Source organism: Centruroides sculpturatus, unplaced genomic scaffold (assembly GCF_000671375.1).
Source record: "Centruroides sculpturatus isolate CEXI.00-Female unplaced genomic scaffold, Cexi_2.0 scaffold1002, whole genome shotgun sequence".
Classification (NCBI taxonomy): domain Eukaryota; kingdom Metazoa; phylum Arthropoda; class Arachnida; order Scorpiones; family Buthidae; genus Centruroides; species Centruroides sculpturatus.
This window is the reverse complement of record NW_019385192.1, coordinates 17,297-43,697: the sequence shown is the minus strand read 5'-3', so window position 1 is coordinate 43,697 and position 26,401 is coordinate 17,297. Positions and strand designations below refer to the sequence as shown.

Below are 26,401 nucleotides of genomic sequence, written 5' to 3'. Positions count from 1 at the left end.
TCTTTGAATTTAGGTGAGTTACTATTTTCCACTGAAGACATTGTGGCGCTCCTTTTTTTGTGCCCTTATAGCAGCATTTGTGTTACGTTCAATTAATCCCTTTGGTAATGATCATTTAGTCATGTTTTCTGTGGAGTATAAAAGACCTTGGATATTTATTGAATTAGTTCCTTTTATATTATTAGGAATTCTTGGTGTAAGTACTTAAATATTTCATTTCAGTGACATTATATTTTTATAATATATTTGTATTTATAATGTGTAATTAACATTGAGTTGTCAATTATTTATTAACTTGAATTCATTTGTTTTGTCATTTCCATATTAAAGTAACTGAAAAAATTGAAATTCTTTATTATAATACTAATTATTGGTTTCTTATATTAACATTATATAAATAATAATTTTAAACAAATGAGAAATTTTTTTATTTTTAAATGTTAGAGATTTTTTCTGTTCAGAAAGAAACATTATACACAATTTCAGTCATAAATTTAAAAATGGACTAAAGACTATATTTAAATAATTCTTTGATCATTTTTTTAATATTTGCAATTGGATTTCTTAATAATGTGTTGAAAAAATATTTGTATTTCTGGAGAAAATACATTTAACATCATACTTGCAAATGTGCTTATCAGAATATATATGTTTGACAATAACAAAAGATCTGTATTATTAAAGTTGTCAGAAGTGTGGTTTTTACTATTATTTTATACATGAAGTAAAGGATAAATTTTTGTGAAATGATTTATTTTATATTTATTTTCAGGGTGTTGTTGGATCAATATTTATCAAAGGAAATATTCGATGGTGCAAATACAGGAAAGAATCTAAACTTGGACAATACCCTATTACAGAAGTAAACTTATTTTTATTTTTATTTATTGTACTTGTGCTCATAAAAATGTAAATATTAAATAATGATTGTTGTTATTTTAGGTTTTGGTTATAACTCTTATAACAGCAGTTATTAGTTATCCAAATGAATTTACAAGAATGAATGGCAGTGATTTAATTAAGTTATTATTTAGTCAATGTGGAATTGCTGATGTCTCTCCACTTTGGTATGTTTCTTAGTTCCATTAGAAAGATTATAAAAAATGTTAAGAATTATTCTCTCGTGTTTATATGATGTAGATAATATAATGTCACCTGAAAAAGTTTATTTTTGCAGTATAGTAATATAGTAAATATTTACAATATCAAATATATCAAATTTTAGTTATAAATATTTTGAAATAGATTAATTGAATAGTAATTTTGAAATAATTTATTTATTAGTTATTTATTTATATTGTTTATCAATCAATTATGACAGTTTCATATATAATTTGAGTGATAACTAAATAAATAATGAAAATTAAGCAAGGTGAAAAAAATCATAAAAAAATAATTTGTGATAAATGAGAACAATTTATTAATGTTTCATTAGATGCATATTAAATGAGGATGATACATCTTGGTCACTTCTGATATTAGTTCAAGAATTGTTCTCAAGATACAGTAGAACCTCGAAAACTCGGCCTAATGTGGACCGAAGGGTGGCCGAGTTTGCGAAAATGCCGGGTTATCGGGAATGGGGTTAAAAAAGGATAAGTATGCGTGTTTCCTCAGAAAATAGTGTACTGTACTTGTATGTATTGTTAACTTGAGAATACAACAGAGAATAAACTGCCCAAATACCCTTAAACAAAGGAAAAGTATGTACTTTATGAAGGCATAGAGCCTTTACTACATGAAAATGAAAATTAATGAATACAGTGTACGGTAATTTACTTGATAAGACAGACCTCAGAAAAGCATAAAGCTGTCTACAATGAAGTTATCTAGCCGACTTTTCAAAAACTGGCTACTTTTTTTTAAAAAAATGCGTAATGTCCTGTTGTTTTCCGCACTGCACTCTGCGTTTTGCTGCTTCATCACGAAGACGACGAAGGAACAGTAAGTCCATTACCGACGCACCTTGTTGTTCAAAATACTGAAGGGCGTTTTCGACAGCCTTTAGTCCCTCACTATGTGATATTTTAGGAGCTTGTACGGTGTAGTCCTCAACGTCAATATCTTCATCATTTTCCGGCATTTTTTCATTGACTGTGACAACAGCAATAATTTCTGCATCGGACATACATAATGTCTTGCTCCGTATCGTTCTGGAACTACTGTTCGACGTCATTTTCATCGGCTTCTGCACATCCAGGAACTCTTTTCAGCAGGTCGAGTAAGTTTATATTTTCTGTATCATCATGTTCAACGAACTCATTTCCCTCGTGATCAAGGAGTTTTCGCCAGGAACGAACTAGTGTTAATGACTCTAACTCGTTCCAGGCGTCTGTCACCCAGCCAACAACATCCAATAGGTTAATTCTCTTTAAGTTCTGGATAAGACCTTGATCATCATCGTTTGCAGAAAGAAGGGAGGATAACAGCTTGCGCCTATATCTTCTCTTGAGACTAACCAAAACTCCTTGGTCCATTGGCTGGCATAACGCTGTGACATTGGGCGGTAAAAACATTGCTCATATGTCACCATCTTTTAACTCTTCAATGTCTGGGTGCGAAGACGCGTTGTCCAAAATCAGAATAGCCTTCCTTGGCAGGTTTTTAGATTTTAAAAACTGCTCAACCGATGGAACAAATACTTCATGAAACCATTCTTTGAAAATTGCACAGTTCATCCAGGCATGTGACTGGTTTCGGTACCAAACTGAAAGTTTACCCATTTCAATGTGCTTAAACGCACGTGGTTTCTTTGATTTTCCTATGAGACCAAGCTTTAATTTGTGCTCACCTGTTGCATTACTGCATGCTAGGATTGTTACCCTTTCCTTGCTTCTTTTAAAACCTGGGGCTGATTGTTCTTCCTTGAAAGCAAGACTTTTCGCTGGTAGCAGTTTATAATTTAACCCTGTTTCATCACAATTGTACAATTGCTCTCCAGTCAAACCTTCAGCTTCGATAAATTTCTGAAAGTTATTTTTAAACTGAGACATACTCTCCGTGTTTCCAGATAATTTTTCCCCACAAGTACTAAGCTGCCGGACTCCATAGCGTTTCTTCCAGCGCTCAAGCCAGCCATTGCTTGCGACAAATTTAGAATCGTTGTCTTTTTTAAATTCTCCGTAAAATTTCAAGGCTTTTTCTTTCAAGATTGGCCCACTAATTGGGGTGCCCTTCTCTCTTCTTTGGCGAAACCAAATGTAAAGTGCTTCACTTACCTCATTAAAGTCACTTTCCTTCATATTTTTCCTTTCTTTCAATGTTTCTGTACACATTCTGTTAACACACCACGACTCGATTTCTGTCCGCTTCTTCTTCCAGTCTCTAATCGTACTTTTGCCAACTCCCAAGTCCTTAGCCACTGCACTGACACTTTCTCCGTTATCCAGTCTCTTTAATGCCCGCAACTTTTGCTCCATAGACATGTTCACTTGTTTTCTTTTAACGGAAGATGCCATCGCAGAGTACTGTTGTCGTGATGGAATCGTTTAGATGTACGGTTCCCGCGCTTTTCCTCTTTTTCAAACAAGCAACGGTTGTCGCCATAGAAATACGGATTGAGAAACGACCGTTAGTTTTGAAAACAGAATAGATGATTGGTCGTCGATCATCGGACGATCGCACGGACCTCCAATAGGACTACGAAGCGCTCATTGGTCAATCAGCGCTATCTTCATTCTATATAAAAAGATTTAGTTTAAACGGGAGAGTTAAGTTCGCCTAAGTTCGTTTTCGCCCTGCCAAGGTGTGCGCGAGTTATCCGGAGTGCCGGGTTATCGAGGGCCGAGTTTTCGAGGTTCTACTGTACTTCAAAATTTATAATAGAAGAAGAAAATATGAAATTAACCAAAATAAAGTTATTTTATTTCTATTTTGCCATGGATAGCAATGAACATGTTTAATTTAGTCATTAAGTATTTTAATTAGTTACATACAATGTATAAAACAATAAATACATATTATAGTGATAGAATGGAGATTCTACCTTCAAAGAAAATGACAAAAATCTGAAAGTATCAAACTCTTATTAAAAATTTAATATAAAAAGCAAACTGAATAAAGTATCAAAAATTAATTAAAATTGGCTGTGAAGTCTGTCTACCAGAAGTTTTTTCGGATTGAAGAGACATTACTTAATAAATCAACAGTTAAAAATTGACTGATTTATAACTTTGTGACTAAATGGCAAGCCAGAGAATGAATCAAAAAAACTCTTTCTCTTCAAATAGAACAATTCTTCATTTTTATATGCATAATTTTTTTCAAGATATATATCTTAAAGATTATAATACTTTCATATAAATAGATAAATAAATAAAACTCACGCCAAAATTGTATAGCTTCTTGATAAAAAGCACTGAGTTCAGCGTTATCGTATTAACGCTGAACTCAGTGCTTTTTATCAAGAAGCTATAATACTTTCTATAATCCTTTATGTAAGATGTGTTTTAGTAAACATATATTATACCCAGGAAGAAAGAATCATAAGAATGCTATTAAATTAAACATACAGATAATAATGACAACAATCAAATCTTATATTTAAAAAAAAATGATGAGTTAAAAAGTAACATTATTATAAAATTTAATTTTTTAAAACAATTATCCAGAATTGGGTGAACTGGACTAATAAAGGGGCTTTAGATATTTAGTATAGTAAATAAGGTGAAATAATAATATTAAATTAAATATTAATAAAAGGAATTATTTGTTTTAATTTTAATCTATTGGGTGTGGCTGAATGAGTTCTAATAAAAATTACAAGTGATGGCTTATCATTCTTATCTAAGTTCTAATTAAATTTAATAATTTATTTAGCATTTCATCACCAAAAAGAACCACTGATTTTGAGAAATTCATTAAAATGTCTTGACAAATCATGCTGTTTATTAGAGTATTTATAATAAGTATTAAATATTGATATAATTGTTGAAAGATTTTAAATTAATCATTGATAAGGAAAGATAATTTAATGTTTTCAAATTATATAGAGAAGGAAGAAAAAGATATAAAAAATAATTATGGCATAAATAGGCCCAGGAATTAAAATTTTATTAATTTATAATTTATAAGGCATTATTGTGTAACAGAATAACATCCTTCCTATTTATCAAATATGGATGTTTTTCTTGGAATTTTTCACAAAGTTTTTCCAATTACTGGCATTTACTGGATCATTTGGATTCAACAACTCAAAATGCACTATTTTTCTCAGATCCCACCACACAAATAGGAACACATTTCAAGGAGGAAGATTACACTTTGGTACTTGAGTCTACCAGTGACCAAGTGGATAAAACCACTGAACACTGGTAGTCGGTTGTGGATTTGTGCCTCGCCAACAAGCTGGCCATGTGGAATTTTTCAAGTTTTCTTCACTTTAGTAACACCTAAATAGGGCCAATTTTCCATAAAAGATCTCCCAGGTGGCATCCTCCCTTGGCAGATTGCCCACATGTCACATTGCCTTAAACTAAAGGTATTTGAACTGGAATAACCTTTGGATCTAACTACTGTCTTTTGCAAATGACATTAGTATATAATACCCATTTTTCCTCCCTAGTTACTATTAGGGCTGCCAACTTTTAAATTAACAAATTTTGAAAATAATGTGAATAAAATACACATTTGAAAAAGTGATGAGTAAAAGAAAACTTACATCTTGAAACATTTCCTCCTTTCCTTGATAATTATTGTTGATGATGAGACAGCCAGATGACAGGAGAGGTTACGGTGTCTGCCTACTATTTTGGGAAATATAGGTCCATTCTGGATAGATCAAGCTCTGTCCCTTGTTATCTTGCCAATGTCATTGTGGATCTGGTAGCAATAGGTATGATTAAAACAAATCTTAATGTCTATAGGGTGAAAAATAATTTTATGTTGTGTATTATAGGAATCCAATTTGTTAAAAATTAAGAAAAAACTTGAAAAATATAGTAGAATATTAGAATTTTATTCAGTTAGTTAAAGAAATGTTCAGATATGAATATAGAAATGAGAACAAAGGCAACAAATGAATTTGAAAAAGAAACTAATTTAAATTAATAACTAATTTAGTGTTTGAACTTTGGAGAATTTAAGAAAAAGTTGTAAAATTAAACTACTTAAGATAAAACAATATTTGATTAAAGTCTCCACTATTCCACAAATAAAATACAAATGTACAATGGAAACTTGATTATTGAAATCTGATGGTATCAGTGGTCTTCTGGATAATCCAGAAATGTGTTTCTGTGTTTTGGATACATTAAGCACTGTGCATTTAAATTTTCATGAACTATAGAAACTAGGCCATATTTGAAGGTTAATTTACTCAAAACTTAATGATGTAATGTCAGATATGGCCTAGTTTTGCAGTGATAAAATCAACAGATAACATAGTGATTTCCAGTTACATTTGGTTTCTATGCATGTACTCTGTGTATGTACAATGCTACATGTTCTGTTTTTATTTATTTATGAGGGTAAGTCAAAAATTATTTGCACTTTGGGCTGTAGAATTTATTGTAATCAACCTTCAGCAAGTCAAATATATCATTTCTCAACATAATCACCCTGCTTTTCAATACACTTTGTCCATCTGTCCACAAGTTTTCCTATTCTTCATTAAAAAATGTTTTCAGGTGAGCTGCAGAACCACTTAATGAAGGGGTAGGAAAACTTGTGGACAGATGGAAGAGTGTATTGAAAAGCAGGGCGATTATGTCGAGAAATGATATATTTGACTTGCTGAAAGTTGATTACAATAAATTCTACAGCTCAAAGTGCGGATAATTTTTCATTTACCCTTGTATTTATTTTATTTTTTGCAAATCATTTTGAATAATCAAGTTTCTATATCATTTAATAAATAAATCTATTTTGGAATGATTATATTACATTTATCAAAAGAATTGATTTTTTTTTTTTAACTCTCCATCCTGTGGGCACTAAGATGGCCTCTTTTTAGCAGGCCCATTATGGGTTCAGCCAGGGCGGCCGGGGGGTGAGGGACAGGGCCCAACATATCTGGATGGACCACCCCCGAAAAATTCCTGGGGATTTTTCAACATGTCCAGATTCAATTACGGGTTCCCCAGAACAGTAGGCTGCCACCTTGACCACTCGGCCATCCAGCTGTCAAGAATTGATTTATGATTCTGTATATGAGATTATGAAACAGAGATACTGAATTAACATAAGATCGCAATATCAAAATTTAGATTTATGTATCTAAGATATCAAAACTAAAAATTTTTATAAAAACATGAAAGAGAGAGATCATTTCATATATCCAGTCATTTATTATATGTAATCCTACTAATCTGAGCAACCCCATACAGTAATTAGTTCAGATTAGCTAGAATTAATTTTACTCAAGTTTATAATTTCTGCTTTTTTTTCTATTTTTATTTTAAAGTAAATTAATATCAAAAGTCAATGATTTTGCTTTGTTAAAATAATGTTTTAGTGATAAGATTAAAAATTCATAATCATTAAATGGTTAATGGTTTATTACTAACTTGTAAGAAGTAATAAAAATATATTATTAATTCCTTGAAGAAAATTAAATGCCATTTTTTATTTTAATTAATTTTTAAAGTAATTAGTGGAATAGTATAGTATCACATTTGACATATATTATGAGTCAATAGTTCCTATTCAATACACAAATAACATTTGTTGATTCATCATGTAGTCATTATGTATATCTTCAGGAAGTATATTATTAATTAAACATTTTTTATATCAAATAAGATTTATTGATTGAAGTGAAAAATGTAATTTAAAAAAGTCAGTAGTTTTTTCTAATGAAAATTAAATTGAAAGCAACATTTAAACAAGATTTAATAAATATTTTGTTTTTGAATTATTTAGTGCTCATCTTCAAAAGTTGTTAAAGAAAATTGAATTAGAATAAATTTAAAAATTCATTTCATTCAAATATATTATAGTGGAACCTCTCATAACGAGTAGTTCACATAACGAGCAAAACAAATTGTAAAAAAAAATGACTCACTTAACAAGTGACGTTTCACATAACAATTGACAAGAAGAAAGAAAGACCTGGATTGTGTGCATGCAACATCAGTTTTGTTTAGCACTCATTTCGCTAGCATCTTAGTGTCACTTATGATTATACATTTTTCCAAATCTGTGTTCAGACATATTACATATAAACATCAACAACCATAGCTTGTTATATAATAAACATGCCAAACAATATGCCAAATTCTTCAGCTATGTAAATGCTATAATTAAATATTAGAAATTACTGTATTTCAAATTTTTTTTTTCTGCAAATCGAATTTGCATTCCAGGTTGTTTCATTCCATGCTAGAAGAAAAGATAAAGATGATTTACGCTCCTTAAAGATTTATATTGTATAATTTTCTTTGAATAAATGTTATACAAAAATATTTGAGTATTTTTTTGGCATAGAACACATTATCGTATTTTACATGAATTTATATGGGAAAAATTGTTTCGCATTATGAGTAAGGTTCTGGAACGAATTATGCTCATTAAGCAAGGTTCCACTGTATAAGTATATAATTTAATGACTAAAATTGCATATATAACATTATCATTGATTGAAAAAATATAGCAGAAACAAATAATGATAATATAAAATGAGCTGTTATACCAGATTTCTAATAAAAATGATTGTTAATTTTGGATACATTGTAAGAAAATGAAAAGTATTTATTTTAACTATTTATAATTATCCAAATTCATTTAATGATTATTAGATATTTAATAATTGGATTCTCAAATTATTAGTAATTATATAAAGAAATAATTATTATATTTATTTATTAGTAAACTTTTAACTAATCTGTATTAATTTAATCATTATATAGTTTGTTCTCATTAAGTAAAGTTTGTTCTCATTTAGTATAAACTTTGCACTTGTTATTTATAAATATTTAAACAAATTATTTTTTATGTTGAAATGTTAGTGCTTATATTTGTTACTGGAATGCATCTCTGAACTTTTAACAGTATTTGGCTACAGTACTGGCTACAACTATTAAAATAGAATGTTTATACAGTCGCAGGTGGGGCTTTGTGTGGCACTCTGGGAGTGAGATGTTTTACGTTGCGAGGCATGCAGGAGAGGCTGTCAAGTCGGAAGGGATGGGGATTGTAACAGATTGTAACTTAAAGGTGATGAAGAACCAGGACTACTCATGGGTATTGCCTGGGGTGAAAGGGTGGGTAAGAGAAAAGGATTAAGAGAAGAGGTGAAGGGGAAAATTAAAGTGAGATAGGAAAGGAGATGAAAAGGGAAGTTTGATGGGCACCTGCGTCGGTTTTTTATTTATAAAACAAATTTACAAAATAAATACAAAAGACATATATACAATACAATAACAGTTGAATCACCCTTCTTGGGTGAATACAATAAAGAAAATATGTAACAATGTATATGAATTAAAATTACAAAAATAATAACGAATACAGAATTAGACAGGTCACTGTCTTTTCCCAACAGTAAATAACATTTGTATACAACAGTCTTGATGATTCTGGAATAACAATTGAGTCCATACAGAAACACAAAACTTGATCAGGGCTTTGAGAACACTGAAGTGTAGAAAAGTGCGGTCCTGTTGTGACTCAGCAACTGCACTTGCCGACTTGGAAAGCACTAGTTGTTAGAGTTTCGAATGTCCTGAACTCCGAATGAAGTCATAAAGTTCTTTGTATATGTTCTTATTTGAAATAAGAACTTCTGTCTGACAGGGCCAGTTGTGACCTTCCTGTAGCACTGTTTGTAGTAATTTATTATGTCCTTGATCATAAGTTTTACAATGAAAAATTAGGTGAAAAGTATCTTGACGGAAGGGAAGGTAAGTAGAAAGATGTAGGTAGTGTGGAAGGTGCCTGACAGGTGTCCACAACATACAACCTATGTAATAGATTGAAGAGGGGTGAAAGCCAAAAATGCATATCTGTATGGATTAAAAGTTGATGATGAAATTATTTGCCAAGTGTCAATAAATTCACCAAGTCGTGACATTGAACCAAGCAAAACAAGTATTTTAAATGTTATGTAAAAGTTTTTATGAATGTAAGATTTTATTCCAGTAGCTATTTATGAGTTCTGATTAACTGCACTACTCTAGAATTATGAAATATTGAGTCTTAACTATCTCATAATCCCATAGTAGTACAGAGTTTTTTTAAATGAAATTTGTATACTGAATTTATATACTATAGTAATGAAACAATATGTTATTTAGTGACTACAGCCGCAAATTTAATACTGTTAATGGTCCAGTACAAATAGCAGAGGCAAACAGTGGTGTATATAAATCACTTGGACTTTTATCACTTGCACTCATCTTTAAATTAATCATTACTGTCTTCACTTTTGGGATAAAGGTAAACAGATTTTTAAATATTAATTAGAATATATCTAAAATTTGTAAATCATAGCCAAATAGTTTGCAAATTTTCATTCGTAAATTTCATACTTAATGAATATTATTAAATTTTATATATTTTTAACATTTAATATTATTTAGTTTCATATGTAATATGTATTAATAATACATATGAAACTAAATAATATTAAATGTCAAAAATGTAATATGTAATATGTATTAATAATACATATTACATATGAAAAAAATTAATGCAAACGTTTTGATTGATAAACACATTTATTAATATTTAGAATATTAATTATCACATGACAATAAAGTGAAGGTGACATATTTATTATTTTGTTATTAAGGGACAAATGTTTTACTAATAAATGTTAATAATACTTTTGTCTTATATCTTATATATATATACCATATTTACTCGCATATAAGACATGGTTTTTATTCATTTTTCACTGCTTCAAAAACCTAGGTTGTCCTAATTGTGTGAACAAAGGATTCTTTGCATTTTTGCAATAATTTCTGTGAACTGTGTGTACTTCATGCTGTCTTTATAGGTCTACAGTCTATTTATCATAAGTTGGCACTTACTGTAAACAAATTAAGACACACAACCCTTTGTTTATTGGTTTAATCTTACATCCATCACTTAAAAACTGCATTGTATCTCATTTGTTTGCAGAAAATAGTTTCTCATTATTTATAAAAACATTAATGAAATATAGGTCACTTAGCAATGATTATAAATGTAGTTATTTTATATTAGTTAAATTGTTATTTTTAATGAATATTAACACATTCTAAATCATTAAAAATAAACTTTTTCTGGTCACATGCACTATAATGTTTTGGTTTTGTTTTCCATTCATCATATATTAAGGCAAACATGGTTGTTTGCCTTAATACGTGCATTCGATAATATTTTGTGATTATATGAAATAAAATTAGAATTGTATTAATAAATCTAATTTTCTTTATTTTGATTTCTAAAGTCACACCTTGTCCTATACACGAGCTCGTCTTATATATGAGTAAATACGGTATATAAATCTTGTTCCATTCTGTTATATAGATAAGATTGCTACTAGTTATGTCTGTACTGTGTGTTCTGTGATGTACTGCAATATTTTTAGTGTGTTCTGTGATGTACTGCAATATTTTTACAGTGTGTTCTGGAGACTTAGGAGAGCCAAGAATGTTTTGTAAAAATAGCCCTTTAAATGCATTGTTTCAGTGCTAAGAGGAGTTAAAGTTCAGACTAGTTCTCCCTTAAGATGCTGCTCTGCAGCATTACTAAGCACCACAGCAAAGCCTCAATCTTGCTAATCCATCAATTTCTATACCAGGGGGTTACTAAAGTGGTTGATATTGACCCCAAGGGTCACTATACCATTATTGTGGTCAATTGAAAATTGAAGCTAAAAATCACAAATATAACTATACATATTATTATGTTTTTCAGTATTGTTTCAATGAATTTAATAGTACAGCTACCTGTCAACGTGTAAAATGACTGGGATCAAGTTGCACAGGACAGGAGAAAATTGCCGAGTCCATGCTCTGGTTCTTACATAGTACATGTCAAGCATTCATAAGCTTGTATCTGATAGGCAGCACACTGACATTATTAGCTTCTCTACAAGGTGTTTATAAATGAATGGTGCAGTTTTAAAAATTAAATCTATTATGTATAAAAATAATATAAATCTTATATGGGCAAACCTTACAGTATAAGCAACAGTAACTGTCCAAGTTCACAGGAATATACATGAGCGTCTTAATTGTGTTCTTCACCAACACTGGATTGGAAGTGGTGCAACAGCAGACAACAAACTGCTCTCCTGGCCACCCCATTTGCCATTTTTTTGCCATAACACCCTACAATTTTTTTTGTGGGGGTTTATTAAAGACCGAGTTTATGTACCATCAATGCCTGTGTCCCTTGAGGAACTGTGTGATCAGATAAAGCATGCACTGCAGACCATCATGGAGAACATGCTACACTGTGTATGGGAAGAATTTGATTACTGTGTAGATGTGTCATGTGATCATGGGTGCATATATTGAAGGATTGTGATTAATGCATAAAAAACTTGGACAGTTGCCACTGCTTATGCTGTAAGGTTTGCTCATATAAGGTAATAAATAGATTTATTATTAATTTTTAAAATCACACTATTCATTTATATACACCCTGTATAACTGTTTTTAAATCATTGTTTGTTTAATTTTGGTATTTCACTTATATAAAATAAATGTAAAAAATGTAAAATTAAAAAGAAGAACTTTTTTTTGCTTTTAACACAAACTTTTTTGTAGGGGTCGGTGTGAGGTTTTGAAAAGTTGTAGGGGGTCGACAATCAAAAGAAGTTTGGTAACCCCTGTTCTATACTATACTAAAGAACCAAGAAATGCAGGAAAACCTTTCATTTTTATAAGAATGAAATGTACACTAAAAATTTTTAATGCTTTTACAAACTCTACTTTAAAAAATTAATGTACAGTACAATCACAGAATGTACAATCACAAATACACACACAATTATGTTATGTAATGTATTTGTATTTAGGCATATTTATTAATAATAATAATATATTTCATTATATTAAAATTTTCTTATTGAAGAGATATTTGAAATTTATTAACAGGTGCCTGCTGGTCTATTTATTCCTAGCATGACTATGGGTGCAATTATGGGAAGAATGGTTGGAATTGGAATGGAACAGTTAGCATTGTATGTATTTATACAATGTTGCTTTAAAAAGTTTCCAGAATTAGTTTATTACTCAAAAGTATATGTACAATTGACAAATCAGGCAATGTGTCCTTCAAAGTATTGTCCTTTGGCAACCACACACTTTTACCAATGCTGGTATAGCTGCTGAAAACATTCTTGGAAGCCCTCATGATAGCACCTGCAATGCAGATGTTGCACTCTGTATAACGTCATCTGCATTCTTCAAATGGTGTCCCTTGATGGTATCTTTCAATTAGGGGAAGAGGAGAAATTGCACGAGGTCTGCTGTGTGCATTTGTGGCATTGTGCATTGGCAAACACAGCAGTGTTTGTTCGATTGATCATGCAAGATGGAACAACAATTTCAACCAAAATTCCTGCTGTCTTAGTGATCTGCTTAATTGACTGCTTCTGTCTGACCTCACAATCTCGCATACAACCAACATTTTTTCCTCAGACATTGTTGATCACTTCGTAAATCATCAGTGATACTTTCTCATCCCTCACAAAAGCATTTTTGCCGGTCATAAACTTGAGAATGCTTCATGGCAGATTCAACATAGGCATCCTAAAGCATCTTTAGGTCTCAGAGGGTTTTTTCCCAATAACACACAAAATTTGATATTTACACATTGTTCTTCCATAGATATTTTCACCAGACTCTGTTTCATGATGTCTCACTAACACAACCTTCAGTGAATGGTAACTGTTGTCAACTTTGCAGCAAGTACAGATTTGTTTGAACACATTTCTCTATTCCTGACATGTTTAGCTAAAATAGGCATTATATTTTTCTTTTTTCATTGCCTTTAATTGACTAACCCAGCATAATTCTGGAAACTTTTTGAAGCTACCTTGTATTAACAAAGTATTAAAAATTTTACAAATTTTTAAAAATTTATGATTATTATAACTTATAAATATATGAGGGTTGTTCAATAAATAAGTTTTCCTTGTTGTAATTTTTTTACTACTTTATTGACAAATGACTACATTTCAGGCTAGTGACAAAGTTATAAATGACAAGGACTAGTACAAATGACAAGGTTAAAGGAAATTATATTGAACATTAATGGAAAAATTCCATTAATGCTCAATATAATTTCCTATAACCTTCAGATAATAGTCCTAATATTGTACTAATGTTTCAAATCATCTACAAAGAATTCTTAACACATTCATTATTGTGGCCTAACTCTTGGCATTGGTTTGAAAACAAAGACCTTTTACTCTCTCTTCAGTGCATAAGTTGTGAGATGCCAAATCAGACTGAATGGAGGATGGCTAGGGTATTCCTAGCCTAATTCAGCAGTTTTAACCTGTGTTCATGTGGCAAAGTGGGAACAAGCATTATAATTGAGAAAAATGGTACCAACTGAAAGCAGTAAAGGACAAGATATGTCAAATTGCTGATTTCACTTTATGGTTTGGCATTAAGGGTTGACCCTTTTTCTAGAAAATCAACCAGCAGAATATCCCTTGCATCCCAGAACACAGTCAAGAGTATCTTTCCTGACAGTGGAGTGACTGAAATTTTTTTGCTAGAGACTTTGGATGATTTTATTTTGTGGAATTCTGCTTGAATTCTGAGATTTAATGATGAATGAAGCTCTCATTTGTTGTCACAGTACAATGGAGGAAGTCATTGTGGTACCAAATTAGACTTTTTAGACTGCATGCCACTCTTAATGCACAATAGACAATAGAGGAGTTAGTTAACATAACACCAAACTTGTAGAAATTTATATCCCAAGTTGTTATAGATGATTTTGTGTGCTATTTTAATGGAAAAGCTATTGTGACCTCAAAACTTTAATTCTTCTGTGTGTTTTTATCATTTCATTCACTTTTGCAATTGTTACTGGGCAGTAATGTGACAATCAGGTGTGCTCTTCTCACTAGGCTGTACAGGAAATGGCCATAATTATACAATTATGCCATCTCCTGTACAACCTAGTGAGAAGAGTAGACCTGATATTCTGAGGATTTCAATTTAATAACAAATATAAAATATAGGGTGTGTATAAAGTAACTATCTATTTTTGTGAAAAAACTTTTTAATAACTTTTATTGTGTTACAAATTAATCACAAGCATGAATACAACAAAAAATATCAGGGCTGTGGAGTCACGTAAAAATCTACTGACTCCGACTCCGACTTTTCCTTACCATCCGACTTTGACTTCGACTCCGACTAGGGGCAGACTTGTTACCGAAAGAGACCCCGAAATTCTGATGTCATCACGTGACCTCAGAATAAAATTTTCAATAAATAGAGTTGTAATAAAGATAGAGCGTAGAAACTTTTTATTCCAAAGCTAAAAGACTTCTCTAAGTAATATATAAATATGTATTCGATAATTTTTACTTTCCCGGCTGTTATATATAACAGAGGAAAGTGTAGCGCTCGGTCAAAAAATGACCCCTCCCAAATTTTTACAGTTTTGGACTCGGGACACCTTGAAATTTCAAGATATGCAAAAGATTCGAGGTTTTTTCTATATGTGTGGATGTTAGACTGTGTGGGGGGGCATGATTTCGTTCACCCTGTTTGAAGTCTAATAATTTCTGTGGTCAGAGTGGTCAGAATCAGAGTCAGATGGTTTAACACAGGAGTTATTTAAGTCAAAGTGGTTGAACTAAATCATGTCCCCATATACATTCTAACATCTTAAACGAGAACATCTTAACAGGTTTTACTTTACTATTATAAAATGGCAAAAAAGCTTACTTTGAGGGTAGAGACGAGTTTTATTTTATTTTTTTAAATTTTAAACGCTAATAACGAGTAAAATATTCATTAAGAGATATGACACGTGCATAGTCTTATGTGTGGGTGCGTGGTCTTCACCCTGTCGACCTTTAATTAAGAACCAAAATTTAATAGTATTAATATCCCTTTATACGCAAGCTACAGTGCCACATTTTGTTTCTTAAACTTTACCCATTCTGAGATATTGTTTAATATCTTAGAACAGAAAGTAAAGAAATTAGACGCCAACACACACACACGCGCGAATTTTTTCCCTTTATTGACTTTTTTGAGAGGTTTGGGAGGTCTCCAAACGTGTAGATTTGCAAAAAAAAAAAAAAAAAAAAAAAAACTTGGAGGGTCAAATTTGACACGATTCCAATACTTTTCCTTTTTATATACACAACAAGTTGGGAAGTAAAAAGAAGTTGGAGTCGGCGGATTTTTTGACGACTCCAACTCCGACTCCACAGCCCTGAAAAATATAATACAATTTAACATTACTCCCCTGCATGTCAACATATAAATCCCAATGTTTAGTGATAGCATGGTAAACCCATTCTAAGATATAGGGTGTAATTGTGGTCACTGCTGCTGTTTTCTACTCTTTCAATTGATTAATGCAAATTTAACATTATATACAAATTACAATTACAAATTCAAATTTAACATTATATACCTTTTATTTGATAAAATTGTATACAAAAAAAAATATAGAGGTTATGATGTTAATTATATGTATAACACCAAGTTTCCAGCTTTTTGTTGATGTACAAAGACTACAATTGTTGCATTATTGATATATTTCACAGTTTCTGGTAATACTGGAGGTAAAAAAGGATATTTCTTATCATATACACCTCCTTTTCTTCAAAATTTGTTCATCAGAGATCTGATTATTGACATTTTTTGAAGTAGTTTCTGGAATTTAAAGGTGAACTCTTGTTTCAAATCCTTTAAAGGTCAAACCTCACAGCTGTGCCTCAACTACTACTATTTTTTTCTTCAGTTGTTAGCATACTTCACAAAATCTAGGAAAGAAATTGATTAGTCGGCATTTTCAATAAAATAGATAGATATTTGATAAACATCCTGTATAATTAATGGTTGATTGAACTGATTAATAAGGTTTTCAATTGACAAACAAAAAAAAATGATTGGTTGGTTAAAAAGTTTCATTTATTAGAGCTTGAAAATTCATTCATCTATATATATAAAATTGCTTGTCCTGACTGAATGACCTCACTCACTGATTCATCATCGCCCAGAGCAAACCGCTGAACCTAAAGAGGTGAAATTTGGTACACAGTTAGGGTACGTCATGAAAATGCACACTAAGAAATTCCCCCACAGGCAGGAAGAGAGAGGATTTAGTCTTCATCGAGTACTTAGGTGTATTAAATTAATAACATTTCAGACATTGTTATAAATATTTTTATCTATTTTGATTTTAAAAATGTTTGAACCATTTTAAATTTGAATTTGTTATTGCATTTTGGTTTGATTATAGAATGATTGTAAACATTCCAGAAAATTGATCAAATTGAAAATAGTTTGTTTGATTCTGGGCAATTCTCATCATTCTCAGCAGTAGGTGTTATATAACAATTACTATGGTTGTTGAAATACTGAATATAAATGGGGTTTGCTTGCAAAATCCTCCCGGTCGAAGTTGCGGGTAACAGCTAGTAGATGAATATATTTTAAGTGCTGCTTGTGGTTTTTATAAATTTTACATTAAATATTACTTTTCAATCTATTTACAGTCATTATCCTGATTTACCAGTGTTTCAAAAAGCTTGTTCAACAGGTGAAAATTGTATGACTCCTGGTTTATATGCAATGGTAGGTGCTGCAGCTTGTCTAGGAGGAGTGACAAGAATGACTGGTAAGATAGTTGGTTAAATACTATAATATAATATTTAACTCTTAAGTGAAAAGTGTCTGACTGATCTGTTGAGATCATTGCTACAATAAATGACAGCAATGTTTTGATTTAAACAGATAAAACATAATTAAAATAAATAATGATTTATTTAATAAGTTTTAAAAGCTGTTATAATAAAAGAGAATTATAGAACACAAGACAGTTATATAAATATTTTCAATTTATAGTTTTTTTAATTACAGTAGAGCATTGAATACCAATCAACCAAAACATCGGTTAACCAAAAGCATTCTAGTCAGCAAATTCAAATTTCCGCTAGTGCGGGCGCTGCAATGTTTGTCTATGTCTTGGGCTACTCCAATATTATTATTGTTGGTGTGCGTGTTTTAGCTGGCAACATTGGCATGACCATGAGAAGGTACTTAAGGTTGCGCCAGTATTTGAATGAGGCTTTTTCCCCCATTGTGAGTGGTGAGCTTTGCTTGTTTTGTGTGGTGTTTTTCTGAGGACTGTGTGTCGGGACATGTGTCATGCTGAATCGGAATGTTTTTTGATACTAGATTAACTTCTGAAATATAATTTTTTATTTTTTAATATATTTATTTTGTTTGTGCAAAATAAAGAAATAATTTTTAACAATACAATAGCCACGAATATTACTTTAAAAAAATTTTTGTTAGGCTTAACATCAATGAAAATTCAACACACAGCAATACACAATGGAGAAAAATTTCAACATGGGATAGGTCAATGTATTTTTTTGCATATGATCACTTATCCGAACAACCCCAGTCCTGAATTGTTTCAGATAATCAATGCTCTACTGTATTTGGAATACACAGGAATGGTAGTGTGCTAGAAAAACAAAACATCCAGATCATGCAGAATTAGGATTTTCCATGAATAATGATTTATTGGTTGATAATTTACACAAAGATTCAATTACAGCTCTTTTACATATACAGTGGGTGATCAGTTAACGAACATAATCCGTTCCAAGGCTTTGTTCATTATCCGAATTGTTCATTAACCGATTATCGATTTACCATAGGTTTTAATGGAAATCTAATTAATTCATTCTGGAGACCCTCAAAAATGAAAAATATATACTTTCTTACTATGTTCATTTATATGTAATAATAAAAATACATACATATGTAGTCTTGCATTTTTATTAGTTATGTTTTTTTTTTGTTTGTGGGGGTTAAAGAATCTGTCTAATGTCAATTGCTTTTCTCTTTTTTTTTCAAGATTTTTAGAAGTAATTAATAGCATTGTAATTGTAGAGATCCCAAAACCTATTAACTTCAACCTGGTTTGTATGCCATTCTAAGACCATTGATCTGACATCCCTCACTTCTTCAAAAGATCTTTAATTAATAGCAGATATCGGAATAAATCTTCTTTTTCATAATAAAACATATCTCGCTGAGTTTCTTGGTGTTCGTCATTCAAGAGTTCTTGGCATTCTTCTTTCATCAGATCCGTTTCAGGTTCCATTATGAGCACTTCAATGTTCTTTATTTCTCAGAAGTGATTTTTGTTATTCCTTTAGCTGCTTGAGTCTTCTTGATTATACTGTATCTTTTTTAGATAAGATTGAACTGCGCCATACTGTAGATTTGTTCCAGCCATACTGCCCAGCAACATCAGACATCTTCTGCCCACTCTCTACCTTTGCTATTTTACTTTTTGAAAATAAAACTCGAAGCAAAACTTAACGAGTGCCTGCCTGACAGTCTCATGAATACTATAAAAAATGGTTTCTGTCAGATAAATAAAAGGCTGGAATTACAAGGGAGAGTTTCAAAGTTTGGAGGAATACTATCTGATCAGTATATTCTGAGTTGAGCGTTGATGTTGACGTCTCCAGCACTCTGAAAAGTTTCGAATTGTTGCCTGAAAACAAGGAAAAATCAATTGGTATTCGCATTTTCGTCGCTTCTTTTTATGTTTGTTCAGTGAAGTGTTTGTTATCCGAACATCTGTTTGTTGTCCGATCATAAAAATCTTTCGCAAAAGTGTTCATTATCTGATTTGGTTGTTAACTGATCTGTTCGTTAACCGATCACCCACTCTATATGATATAATTAATTTCACAGATTACTAAGTAATTTAAATAGTATTTCTGAACTAATCAGAGCAATAATACATTCTTATTCAAGATATGAAGTGGTATTAGTTGCTATAAAGATGTTGACATTGAAAGTAGGAAGAAAATTGAGTTATGAAAACAGAAAAAAATTGAAGATTTAAGAGCTTAAAAATATCTTCTTGAAAAAACTCATAATTTAGAAATAAATGATATACATTGAAAATGCATTTTCAATGTATTCATTTCAAATATTGTATTCAAATATTTTCAAAAATTTTTGAAAATATTGATTTTTGATATTTAAAAATATTGATATTTGAATGAATATATTTGAATACATGAAAATGAATACATTGAAAATGAATGCACTTTCAATGTATTCATTTTCAATGTTTTTTTTATCAATTTTTTATTGATACAAAAAGATGAACTTTTTACAAGACATAAATTATATTTTGTTTCTAAAAAAAAATAAAGTCCTGTTTTTTTAATAGCATTATTATTCTTTAAATAATTGTATAATACACACATTGATGGTTATCAATGTGTGTATTATGATAATATAAAGTATAAATGTAAAATAAATAATACTTGTTTTGATTCTTTGAATATGAAAAAAATGGATTTTATTTATAATTAAAGCTTATTTGTTAGCATGTTACAGAAAACGTTCAACTTTAACTGACATATGTACAGTACATAGAATTAATTAATTGTAATTATTAAAATTATGATAAGATATCACTATTACCTTTAATTACAAATTATTTAATAATCTGAATTAGCCTATTTATATATACATTATAAGCTAAAGCCAAATATCCAACTATTTGGTTATTAAAAAATTTAGGTTCAAACAAAATAATATAATATTCAAAATAGCTTAAATGAATATTTAAAATATATAAATATAAAAGAAGGAATGTCAATAACTTTCATAAAATTAAAAACATTTGTTCTAGTTATGTAGTTGTTTAAATTCTGTATTTTTATTTAATTCAAAGAATTTTAATATAATTTAAGGAGTCAAGTTATTTCTAATTAAACATTTATGAGATCTTTTCTTCTTATTGTAAGATTGAACACTTAATGGATACAAAGAACAAACAAACAAAAATTTTGATGACAAGTAATAGATTCCAACAGCAATTACATTTCTGTTGATTGAATCTGTTACTTATTGTAGGAATTTCTTCACTTCTGTGTTCAAATCTGATAATGAAACAATAATGTCTCAAAAAAACATTTAATCAGAAATAAGTTGACTCCTTGAAATATATAGTAATTCTTTGAATTATTTAAATTACACTTAGAAGTTTTTAAACAATTTAGCATTATCTTCAGAATCTAGCTTATTTATAAATTATAGCTCTTTAATGAAAATAAGAATTTAGAATTTTAATATATATATATATATCTCAATTTTAGTTGGTTAAAATTATACAAAGTTATTTATTTATTTATATACTCATTACAGAAAGCTGTAATGAGTAAATAAATAAATATATTGTTTTCCAGGTCTTAAGACTTGGGAAACAGTCTAAATCAATTTGAAATCTTTCAAATTGTCTTTTGATCTGATTATTTTTTTTTGTTTTTTCCTATATATGTAATTGTTAAAATTCTTTGTATGCCATGCTAGATAAGGCATGGCATACAAAAAATAAGTCAATAAATTTGAATTGAAATTTCTTTTCAAAATTTTTATATAATTTAAAATATTATAAAATAATACAAAAATAAAATAATTAAAGTTTAAGTAAATAAAAGTTAATTTAATAATGCAGATGATTGAAAATTGCTTCAATATTAAAATACAGTATGCTGTTTTGCAAGAATTATTATTAACTAATAATAACTAATAGTCATAAGAATATTTTATGTTCATTATCAGTATTAAATGATCTAATTTTTTTTCAGTTTCACTTGTAGTAATTATGTTTGAATTGACTGGCAGTGTAAATTACATTGTGCCTTTGATGGCTTCTGTCATGGCAAGCAAATGGGTTGGAGATGCTTTAGGAAAAGAAGGAATGTATCCTTGTTTTTATATGTAGAGAGATGTGTTTAATGGTTAATAATAATAATAATAATCACTTATTACTGAAATATGATCACAAAATATTTTTCCTTGTCTATTTATCTATTTGGTTAACTAAGCAAAAACAAAATTCACATGATTGTGCTAATTTATTCTAAAACGTTAGATTGTGATATTTATAAAGTGTACAATATTTTATAAATTGATAATGTAAAATAATAACTAGAGACTTCTAAAAAAAAAACACTTTTTTGAGAAAATATCTTCAGAGCCTTTAATTTCAAGTTTTAGAACTAAAGGCTTTGAAAATCCAAATTTTTATATTTGGAGACCTATAATGTGTGTGATATAAAATGAATTGTATTATCTATTATTTGTGTGATTTTTTTTTAATGCACTCATTTATGAAATAAAGATTGAGACAAAAAACTTTGAAAAATTTTTTATTTCAAATAATAATAACTGGATCTTATTTACAAAATATAATTCTGAAGAAAATACCATTTTGTGCAAAGTATGATAATTAAATCTAATTAGATATATGTAAAGCAAGACAGATGAGAATAAAGTAATAATAGAAATAATCCAAATCAGAAGGGGATGAAGGGAGATTAGGAAAGAAGAATAAGATATGACTATTATGATGATTTAAACACAATTAGTTTTAAAGTCATCTAATTGATTGTCTACACTAGTCATTCTATTCAAATTACATTTAAATTTTGAAACTTTTTAATGAATTATTATAAAATTAAATTTTAAATTCTAACTGAAATGTTTTGTTAATTTAAGTGAATAATGATTACCAAAGATTTGTATGAGATTTGATTTTCTGTTAAAATTTAAGTTTGGAAGTTTGAATGCTTTTAATGTAAATTATTGTATTAGAGATTCTCAGATATTTCTTTTCAGTATCATAATTATACTACAATTTTTTAATGATGTTTCAATATTTATCTTAACACATTTTAGTTACGATGCACATATTCATTTAAATGGTTATCCATTTCTTGATAGCAAAGAAAAGTTTACTCATACCACACTTGCTGCTGATGTAATGAGACCAAAGTAATTAATTTTTATTTTAATTATTTTTTTTATTACATTTTATAGTCTAATAAGAAAAATATTTTCAGGAGAAATGAAGGTCCTTTATGTATTATTACCCAAGACAGTATGACTGTGGATGATATTGGTAAGTTTTCATATTATAAGTATTGCACGTAATGAATTTTTTTATTTTTCCAAAAAAGTAACTGTTGCAAAAACTGAGAAAAAAATGAAATAGTTTTACTGATTAAAAATTCTACAGAGTTATTTCTAACAGAACATATTGCTAATCAATAATACATAAATTAAATTTGATAGAACTAATTTTAAGAGAATAAAATGCATTTTATTATCTAGAAACAAAATATTGATGACAAATATAGAAAATCAATAAAATTTATCGGATAAAGTTAGTTTTTATTCACAATATATCATTTCATTGAATTGTCTAATACAGTAAGTTATATTTTATAAGATAACTAGCTTACCCGTCGCGCATTGCTGCGATCTCAGAAGAAAGGAAATTCAAGCAAACTTGTTACGATAAAATTCAATTTACANAAATTAAAAACATTTGTTCTAGTTATGTAGTTGTTTAAATTCTGTATTTTTATTTAATTCAAAGAATTTTAATATAATTTAAGGAGTCAAGTTATTTCTAATTAAACATTTATGAGATCTTTTCTTCTTATTGTAAGATTGAACACTTAATGGATACAAAGAACAAACAAACAAAAATTTTGATGACAAGTAATAGATTCCAACAGCAATTACATTTCTGTTGATTGAATCTGTTACTTATTGTAGGAATTTCTTCACTTCTGTGTTCAAATCTGATAATGAAACAATAATGTCTCAAAAAAACATTTAATCAGAAATAAGTTGACTCCTTGAAATATATAGTAATTCTTTGAATTATTTAAATTACACTTAGAAGTTTTTAAACAATTTAGCATTATCTTCAGAATCTAGCTTATTTATAAATTATAGCTCTTTAATGAAAATAAGAATTTAGAATTTTAATATATATATATATATCTCAATTTTAGTTGGTTAAAATTATACAAAGTTATTTATTTATTTATATACTCATTACAGAAAGCTGTAATGAGTAAATAAATAAATATATTGTTTTCCAGGTCTTAAGACTTGGGAAACAGTCTAAATCAATTTGAAATCTTTCAAATTGTCTTTTGATCTGATTATTTTTTTTTGTTTTTTCCTATATATGTAATTGTTAAAATTCTTTGTATGCCATGCTAGATAAGGCATGGCATACAAAAAATAAGTCAATAAATTTGAATTGAAATTTCTTTTCAAAATTTTTATATAATTTAAAATATTATAAAATAATACAAAAATAAAATAATTAAAGTTTAAGTAAATAAAAGTTAATTTAATAATGCAGATGATTGAAAATTGCTTCAATATTAAAATACAGTATGCTGTTTTGCAAGAATTATTATTAACTAATAATAACTAATAGTCATAAGAATATTTTATGTTCATTATCAGTATTAAATGATCTAATTTTTTTTCAGTTTCACTTGTAGTAATTATGTTTGAATTGACTGGCAGTGTAAATTACATTGTGCCTTTGATGGCTTCTGTCATGGCAAGCAAATGGGTTGGAGATGCTTTAGGAAAAGAAGGAATGTATCCTTGTTTTTATATGTAGAGAGATGTGTTTAATGGTTAATAATAATAATAATAATCACTTATTACTGAAATATGATCACAAAATATTTTTCCTTGTCTATTTATCTATTTGGTTAACTAAGCAAAAACAAAATTCACATGATTGTGCTAATTTATTCTAAAACGTTAGATTGTGATATTTATAAAGTGTACAATATTTTATAAATTGATAATGTAAAATAATAACTAGAGACTTCTAAAAAAAAAACACTTTTTTGAGAAAATATCTTCAGAGCCTTTAATTTCAAGTTTTAGAACTAAAGGCTTTGAAAATCCAAATTTTTATATTTGGAGACCTATAATGTGTGTGATATAAAATGAATTGTATTATCTATTATTTGTGTGATTTTTTTTTAATGCACTCATTTATGAAATAAAGATTGAGACAAAAAACTTTGAAAAATTTTTTATTTCAAATAATAATAACTGGATCTTATTTACAAAATATAATTCTGAAGAAAATACCATTTTGTGCAAAGTATGATAATTAAATCTAATTAGATATATGTAAAGCAAGACAGATGAGAATAAAGTAATAATAGAAATAATCCAAATCAGAAGGGGATGAAGGGAGATTAGGAAAGAAGAATAAGATATGACTATTATGATGATTTAAACACAATTAGTTTTAAAGTCATCTAATTGATTGTCTACACTAGTCATTCTATTCAAATTACATTTAAATTTTGAAACTTTTTAATGAATTATTATAAAATTAAATTTTAAATTCTAACTGAAATGTTTTGTTAATTTAAGTGAATAATGATTACCAAAGATTTGTATGAGATTTGATTTTCTGTTAAAATTTAAGTTTGGAAGTTTGAATGCTTTTAATGTAAATTATTGTATTAGAGATTCTCAGATATTTCTTTTCAGTATCATAATTATACTACAATTTTTTAATGATGTTTCAATATTTATCTTAACACATTTTAGTTACGATGCACATATTCATTTAAATGGTTATCCATTTCTTGATAGCAAAGAAAAGTTTACTCATACCACACTTGCTGCTGATGTAATGAGACCAAAGTAATTAATTTTTATTTTAATTATTTTTTTTATTACATTTTATAGTCTAATAAGAAAAATATTTTCAGGAGAAATGAAGGTCCTTTATGTATTATTACCCAAGACAGTATGACTGTGGATGATATTGGTAAGTTTTCATATTATAAGTATTGCACGTAATGAATTTTTTTATTTTTCCAAAAAAGTAACTGTTGCAAAAACTGAGAAAAAAATGAAATAGTTTTACTGATTAAAAATTCTACAGAGTTATTTCTAACAGAACATATTGCTAATCAATAATACATAAATTAAATTTGATAGAACTAATTTTAAGAGAATAAAATGCATTTTATTATCTAGAAACAAAATATTGATGACAAATATAGAAAATCAATAAAATTTATCGGATAAAGTTAGTTTTTATTCACAATATATCATTTCATTGAATTGTCTAATACAGTAAGTTATATTTTATAAGATAACTAGCTTACCCGTCGCGCATTGCTGCGATCTCAGAAGAAAGGAAATTCAAGCAAACTTGTTACGATAAAATTCAATTTACATTTTATTATTTTTATTGAAACTTATTATTATTATTATTATTATTATTTTTTATTTAATACAACAATAATAAAAAAGTCTAGATTAATAAATAGTCTAAAGTTTTTGGGTGAGGTTTCCATGCGATGAGTGATGATCACAACTAATCACCTGGACTAGTCTCTCTCTCTCTCTCTCTCTCCTTCTAA

The 26,401-nt window shown here is 28.9% G+C and overlaps 2 protein-coding genes across 5 annotated transcripts in view; one reads left to right on the top strand and one right to left on the bottom strand.

Annotated features, from left to right (window-relative positions):
* The window catches only part of LOC111635968 (H(+)/Cl(-) exchange transporter 3-like), an 89,493-nt gene that overhangs the window by 57,096 nt on the left and 5,996 nt on the right, over nucleotides 1-26,401 (top strand). The window contains exons 9-17 of one of the 4 annotated variants that reach the window (XM_023381121.1): nucleotides 14-196; nucleotides 773-862; nucleotides 943-1,067; nucleotides 10,233-10,374; nucleotides 13,029-13,114; nucleotides 17,636-17,757; nucleotides 21,773-21,887; nucleotides 22,866-22,961; nucleotides 23,030-23,088. In XM_023381121.1, coding sequence (XP_023236889.1) covers nucleotides 14-196; nucleotides 773-862; nucleotides 943-1,067; nucleotides 10,233-10,374; nucleotides 13,029-13,114; nucleotides 17,636-17,757; nucleotides 21,773-21,887; nucleotides 22,866-22,961; nucleotides 23,030-23,088 — 1,018 coding nt within the window. Of the gene's footprint in view, nucleotides 1-13; nucleotides 197-772; nucleotides 863-942; nucleotides 1,068-10,232; nucleotides 10,375-13,028; nucleotides 13,115-17,635; nucleotides 17,758-21,772; nucleotides 21,888-22,865; nucleotides 22,962-23,029; nucleotides 23,193-26,401 lie in introns of those variants that run through there. The other 3 variants (XM_023381118.1, XM_023381119.1, XM_023381120.1) reach the window with 3 other exon arrangements.
* Nucleotides 1,741-3,650, bottom strand: LOC111635969 (jerky protein homolog-like). Its single transcript, XM_023381122.1, has one exon. It carries the CDS (start codon nucleotides 3,456-3,458, stop codon nucleotides 2,520-2,522), a length of 939 nt encoding a protein of 312 aa, XP_023236890.1. The 5' UTR covers nucleotides 3,459-3,650; the 3' UTR covers nucleotides 1,741-2,519.